The following is a 7,300-nucleotide window of genomic DNA, read 5'->3' as shown; positions in this document are numbered from 1 at the left end:
ATATAGGAATCACCAACCATGAATACACAAGAAGATTACTAAGGAGAAAACTTTAAAACTCTAAAAAAAAAAAAAAAAAAAAAAGACATAGAAGATGATCTGAATAAATTAGCTAGCAGACTTGGGGTTCACTTTGTGTTGGTTCAGTGAACCCTGTGTCAGTCTTGTGACCTTCAAAACTTGTGCTGCGGTGACTTGTTAAGCAAAACAGAAAATCAGCGGCGCCTGGGTGGCTCGGTGAGTTAAGGCCTCTGCCTTCGGCTCAGGTCATGATCCCAGGGTCCTGGGATCGAGCCCCGCATCGGGCTCTCTGCTCAGCAGGGAGCCTCCTTCCCCCTCTCTCTCTGCCTGCCTCTCTGCTTACTGGTGATCTCTGTCTGTGAAATAAATAAATAAAATCTTTAAAACAAAACAAAACAAAAACAGAAAATCAACCTGGGACACGTCTCCCAGTCCACTGGATGCAAATACACTTTCCTTGTTATATTTTGAGGCCCAAGCAGAGTTTCCTTGCATATATTTTTAACTCCTGGAAGGAAACATGGCATATATGACCTACTGAGTAATCCTAATTCGCACTTGTCTGCCTTTGAAATATTGCTCACTGGGGCTCTCTGCAGCAAATTTATTTCCCTTCCTTTACTCAATTTGTTTTCAGGCCCTAAGAATGTGTTGATGGCCAGTGAGGTGATAGTTAGGATGGTAAGAAATAAAACAAAAACAAAAACAAAAACCTTGGGATTGGGGCGCCTGGGTGGCTCAGTGGGTTAAAGCCTCTGCCTTCAGCTCAGGTCATGATCCCAGGGTCCTGGGATTGAGCCCCGAATTGGGGCTCAGCAGGGAGCCTGCTGTCTCCTCTGTCTCTCTGCCTGCCTCTCTGCCTACCTGTAATCTCTGTCTGTCAAATAAATAAATAAATAATCTTAAAAAAAAAAAAAAGGCAAAAAAAAAACTTAGGATTTAAGTATCATGGTGGAGAATTCCTGGTCGGACTTGGCTGGGAGCTGGGACCTCCAGTTCCTGAACAAAGTGTACCAAGAAGCAGTAGCATAGCTCCTGGTAGTGGCAGGTTCCGCCATCTTTTGTAGGATTCCTGATTCCATTAGATACTCTAGAAGATGTTAAAATGGGTTTGAAAACATGATGCCTTTCTCTCTGTATGTCTTTTTGGTGAAATAACCCACTTGGGTTGACATCAGCAAGATGGCGGAAGAGGCGGTGTGAGCCCTCATCCCCTCCCAGAATCACCTGTTTCAGGCACCAGTTGTGGGGGAGAATCCCTCGGTGGGAGTTGGGAAGTACACCTGGGAGGTTCCAGCACCCAGGTGGAGCAACATAATCCAAGACTAGAAGCACCGAAGAAAGTTAAAGGAATAGTTTCACTTCTCCTGTGTTACGGCACCCCCTGGGTGGCACAGCATTGGCGTCTCTGGGAGCTCATGAGAAAGCAGAATCTCAGGGAGGGTCACGGCTTCTTTACCCCGAAGTGAAGCAGTTGTAAGCGCGGCTGTGAAGTGGCAGTCAAGTCTTAGTAGGACAGAAGTAGGATGTAAGGCTGTGCTGTAAAAAGGTCACAAGCCTGCAGGCAAAGAAGGTGTTACAGCCCATTGCACCCAAATCCTTTGTTTCCAATGGGCTCAAAGTAACCACTTTAAATTAAGAAAGGGAGATGGGGTGGGAAGGGCATAAATGTCAATCTAGAAAATCCCGGTGTTTCCAGGCTTAAATCTATGCTTGCATAAGATTTGGGGGGATCTTGTTATCCATTCAGGAGAAGTCAAGTGTTAAACGCATCAGAAGCCTACTACTGTCTTTGAAGATATTTGCATTGCCAAAAGAAATTTAGGTCTGGCCTGTAGCAAAAGCATGTGACTCTTTAATCCTCAAAGTAATCTCTCCAAGCTTTGACAAGTGGAACGTGGGTGTGGCTGATGGTGCAATGAACCAGAAGCTCCCAGAGCCAGGGGCCACAGAGGACAGTGGGCATAAGACCATGTTTCCACCACATTCTCCTTTCTCTCACTTCCTACAACTCCGCTTAACCACACGGCTGAAGACAACTGTCCTAGAGTTGGAGAAATAAGATAGAAAGAACAGAATTGCCAGTCCACTTGGAACTCTTGCTTCAGATTATTCATGGGAGGGCAAAATTAATTCTATCTTCATCATAGGTTATGGTAGGGTTCTCCCTCCTTTTTTTCTCTCTTTTTTTTTAATAGCAGGCAAGGTAGATCAACTAATGAAGTGTCCCAAACTGAGATCTTGAGGTCCTTCCCCACTACACCGGTTCCTCCAGCCGACTGGAGAAAATGGCAATTCCATCCTCCTAGTTGTCCAGGCCAAACTCCTTGGAGGGTCCTATGTCCTAGCCCCTAAGCATGCATAGCATTAAAGCAGACCTAGAATTTGTGATTTAGCTTGGTGCCTCCCAGAATTCCAGGCAGCACATGCATGGAGTAGGTCCCAGTTCTAGTCCTAAAAAGATTAATACTCTTCAACCAAAGATCACCAGGAACATACTGGAGTTGAACAAGTTGGGTTAATTATTGCAGGAAGGAAGAGCGTCACCATGGGGAACCATGAGCATCTCGGTAAGAGAGGGTTAGGAAGAACCTACTACAGGATTTGGGGAGGATCTGGGGAAACTCTTGATTGGGTGCAGTCAGAAAGCAGGGGCGAGTCAGATTGGTTATCTTAATAAATCTTATCCATAAGGAGAGGACATGAACCTGAGAATAAACATGTAGAATTCACTCATTTTAGGAGAGAGAGGGCATATTTGCACAATGACCTTGTTTTTATGATCTCAGAGTGACGTAGTCTGATGTTGATGTTTGATGAGGTTGTTGATGTCTAATTGGATCAATAGTGGTCTAGCGGTGAGCATCATGGCCAACTTGTGATAACACGGAAGCCTAGTGGTGGGAGTCAGGCTGGTTCCAGAATAGCAGGGCCTGTTTTATTCCTTCTTAAATGGGTGGTGGTATCTCCTTTGCAGGCCACAGGCAGTCAGCTTCCTTCTGTGACCCCGCTGGCCACTGTGACACTTGCTCCCAACCCTGCGCGAGTCACTGCATGAGGGACCCAGCTCTGTACTCAGAACCCAGAGGACTGGGCTCTGCTGCTCTGGCTTGTTTGCCCACATCATTTCTTTCTTCCCCTGCCTTACCCTTCCATTTCCAGAAAGACTGCTCTGCTTCTGATCTACAGACATCCTCACTCCTTGCTTTCCAGTATTCTGAACATTTCTTGGCTCATTTGCATCAAGTGTCTGGAGTTGGAGGGTAGGTCTCATGTGAGCTCAAGCTGCCATCTTGACCTGAGAACAACAGGGGGTCTTTCTGTGCCTCCCTCTTGGCTGTCATATGATGCTATCCAGCCATCTCCTGTCATTAATGGGGCCTTCCTTGTATTGTTATTGTTGGTAATGTCTTAAGTGTTCCCAAGGGTATGTTAAACCATGCCCCTCTGGGTATTAGCTGTTCTATCCCTGAAGTGTTAACATTTAAAAATGAGGGGGTTCTATGGGACCCCTGGGTTGCTCAGTCAGTTAAGCATCTGCCTTTGGCTCAGGTCATGATCTCAGGGTCCTGGGACCAAGCCCTGCATCAGGCTCCCTGCTAAGTGGGAGTCTGCCTCTGCCCCTCCCCTCAACTCGTGCTCTCTTTCTCTCTTGCTTCCTCGCTCTCTCTCAAATAAATAAATAAAATCTTTTTTTCTTTGACATAAATAAAATCTTTATTTCTTTATTTATTAAATTAATTAAATTAAATTAAATTAAATTATTTCTTTATTTATTAAATTAATTAAATTAAATTAAATTAAATTATTTCTTTATTTATTAAATTAAAGATTAAATAATCTTTATTTCTTTCTTTGACATAAATAAAAAAATAAAATCTTTTTTCTTAATCAGTTAAACTTTTAAAAAAATATTTTATTTATTTATTTCACACAGAAAGATCACAAGTAGGCAGAGTGGCAGGCAGAGAGAGAGGGGGAAGCAGGCTCCCTGCTGAGCAGAGAGCCCGATCCTAGGACCCTGAGACTATGACCTGAGCTGAAAGCAGAGGCTTAACTCACTGAGCCACCCAAGTCCCCCCAAAATCTTAAAAAAAAGAAAAAAAGAGGAGTCTTAGGGGCACTTGGGTGGCTCAATAAGTTAAACATCTGATTCTTTTGATTTTGGCTCAGGTTGTGATCTCAGGGTACTGGGATCGAGCCCCAGGTTGAGCTCCATGCTCAGTGGGGAGTCTGCTTGAGATTCTCTCTCTTGCTCTGCCCCCTTAAATCAATCAATCAATCTTTTTAGGAAATGAGGGGTCCTAGATTTTCTTGAGATCTGACATCAGAGAGATGGCTACTCCATCTGACAGACTTGTTGCATCACTGTGTGGTGCACCTGAAACTACTGTAACATTGTGTGTCAACCATCCTTCAGTTAAAGAAAAAATGAGGGATCTCCCCCTGACTAGTTGACTTTTTACATAGCCTTTCGCCATATTTTAGCCAAGCAGACCAAATGCTGAAGTCTGGAGCAGTAAGTCTGAACCTAACTTATTCTTCTGACCTGGAGGAAGAGTACAATGTGGGGAGAGCCACATGCCTCTAAAGTCTTCCCTCATTAGCCTTATGTCCTTAATGACCAAGGCATTCCTTTTTTTTTGTATGACAACCCCACCCAGGTCTTGCTAAGCTTTACGCTATTGCAAAAGGTTTGTAAGTGGAGGTGGATCTTTAATTTCCCTTTCCCCAAAGCTCATCAGCTCCCCAAAGAAGAGGCTGATGGCATTTTGGCCCCCTTGATGCCTCCTGACTGTAGCAAGTGCAAACTGTGGAACATAGGGATTGCTCACACTTCATAGAATTTCACTCAGTATGTTCACAGTAGATAAGTGTAACGATTGAAAGAGCTTTACCAAGAGAATGGAAGGACACTGACCATCTCCTAGAATGAATGTCATGGAGAAGCTGAGAAATGGGGACATGTCCTGAAACATGTTGAGCCGGTACCAAGGTCAGCAGCATCCATCTGTCAGCACCATTGAAAAAGAGAATTCTAGGATGGGGCAAACTCTGGGCATGGCTGTCTTATCAGGTCACTAAGAAATGACAAATCAAAGGGTAAGTGGCATTCACAGGGACAGATAATTACTACAGAGGAGGGAGAAACTCAGGAACAATTCTGAGAAGCTAGAGAAAGACTATGGGTTCAGAGGTCACCTCCCCCCCCACCATTTGTTTGTCATCAGCCCCACGTCTCTCATATACACAAAGACAAACCACAGGACTGCAAGGCTAATCATTTATTGCCCAGGTAGAAGAAGGTCTTATTCATGGTAGAGTTCTCCTGGGTATGGCAAAGAGAGTTGGAAGTTAGGAGGAAATCTTTGATTCTTGGTCGGTTGATGAGTTTTCCTAGACAATTAGGGAAGATCCTGAAAATGCAGACAGAGCTAATTCTTCCACAAGTGATAATGGAAATCAAAACTTGTTACTAGATGGCGTGGGGACCATGGAAGGGAAGATCCTGGAGCCCAGATGAGGAAGTATTCACTCAGCACTAAATCAGCAGATGAAAAAGAGAACACAGAAATATATTAAGCACTTCATGGATTGAATTAGGAGCAAAAAAAAAAAAAATTTATTATCAAGCCAAATGGTGAAGAAGAAGATATCAACCTGTGTTCTAACCTACATTATTTGCCAGAATAGGGGAGGGAGGACAATGAATAAATGCCTTTTTTTTTTCTGTTGCTGATTCCATCTCAATCTTCCCCAAACTGAATCTATGAAACAAAGAAAGGAAGCAAAGAGGAATGCTAGGTTTGTTTCTGCCATTGAAGAGTTTTAGATAAATGGAGAGATAACGGCAAAGCCATAGCTACCTTTAATAAAGGCTGACTTTATGCAACCCACAGTATCTTAACGAAGCTCCACAATATATCTAAGCTAGGAAACCAAAGAGAAAATTCAGAGTCTATTTTCCAGCTTACAAGACAAGCAGGCATTCAGACAGCTCTAGTCTGAGATGAGAAGTTAAAGATGTGCAGAGATTGGAGGAAGAAATGTTTGCCATACATTAGAGGGTGAGATGGCTTCTGGGCACGGAAGATAGACCATGAACACAGGAATGGGTGTTAGCACGAATCTTCAGGAATGTATATGAAACTCACACCCTGTTACTCTTTCCCCCTTTTCAAATGTTTAAGTCTTAATCATTTTTAGCACGTCATCAGTCTTTCGCCAGCATTATGTCCGAGAGGTAACTCAGGAGGGGAGACATTGTTGTTCCCCTTGTATTTTTTAGGTCATTTGTTCAAAAGCTCATGGTAGGAATGAGTCCTGAACCCAGCCACTCCAATTCCACATCTCAAGCTCTCCCCATAAGCTTCCTTACCAAATTATTTTCATTATCATCTTTAGACACAAACCCCTAATGCTTCTGGAAGGGACTCATCCCTGGGCCACCCTCTCCACCAGAGATCACCAACCTGGCGTCCTGGTCCTCTTCACTCCCCTGGGCCTGGAGACAGCGATCTGGAAAGACAGAGCACATGAGAACACTGACATCAGTTCACTTTCCAGGGTAAGACAAAGGGGACTGATTGGGGGCATTGTCTTCTCTTGGTTTTTTCCCCTTCAGTAACATCAGAATTTAGGAAGGAAAAACCAAAAATAGCTAAACTTACCAACTTTGGTCAGGTCGATTATGTTTTCCTTAACAATTCCATGTTTTTGGCAATATTTCACAAACCTTTTCTTGACTTCTTCACTCACGTCTGGTTCTCGAGCTGTGGGAAGAGTGACAGGAACTCTTGTGTCTTACATATGATGTCACTGAGGCTTGTGATGGGGTGGCTCCAGATGGACGGGGAAATGGAGAGCACTGATTGGGTGCCTAGGTGGAAGTCTTGGGGATGAGTTATAACCTGTCTTGAATGTGACATCTTCAGGATAGACTTCTGGCATGATGAAAGATGTTATCATTTTCCCATCACCAAATCTGAGGGATTACCAAAGGTGAGCATCTGTCTTCAGGGGAGCTAAGACATTCCAGGATAAAATTGGGAGGACTGCTTTGTCTCCAGACTTAGCTCCCTTCTTCTCCCTCCCCACCCCAAGATGAGTGTCAGCGTGAAAATACTCTACCATAGAGTTCCATCAGTTGGAATGTGTTCTCCTCCTTGAAATTCACAAGATGAAATATAATATAGTCAGTGTAGTCTGTTTCAACAATGCTAAATAAATTGTATCCATCATCTGTGGAGGAAACAGAATACAGCTCAGAGCTTGTGTG

At 43.7% G+C, this 7,300-nt stretch overlaps 1 protein-coding gene across 2 annotated transcripts in view; it reads right to left on the bottom strand.

Moving 5' to 3' along the window:
* Positions 1–1,069: 1,069 nt before the first annotated feature.
* The window catches only part of LCN9 (lipocalin 9), a 33,138-nt gene continuing 26,907 nt past the window's right edge, over positions 1,070–7,300 (bottom strand). The window contains exons 5-8 of one of the 2 annotated variants that reach the window (XM_059412224.1): positions 7,153–7,263; positions 6,693–6,794; positions 6,495–6,540; positions 1,070–1,579 (exon numbers count right to left, since the gene is read on the bottom strand). In XM_059412224.1, coding sequence (XP_059268207.1) covers positions 1,522–1,579; positions 6,495–6,540; positions 6,693–6,794; positions 7,153–7,263 — 317 coding nt within the window. In that variant the 3' untranslated portion in view covers positions 1,070–1,521. Of the gene's footprint in view, positions 1,580–5,302; positions 5,564–6,494; positions 6,541–6,692; positions 6,795–7,152; positions 7,264–7,300 lie in introns of those variants that run through there. The other variant, XM_059412225.1, reaches the window with a different exon arrangement.

This window comes from Mustela nigripes, chromosome 9 (assembly GCF_022355385.1).
Source record: "Mustela nigripes isolate SB6536 chromosome 9, MUSNIG.SB6536, whole genome shotgun sequence".
Classification (NCBI taxonomy): domain Eukaryota; kingdom Metazoa; phylum Chordata; class Mammalia; order Carnivora; family Mustelidae; genus Mustela; species Mustela nigripes.
This window is presented reverse-complemented; position numbering and strand designations above follow the sequence as displayed.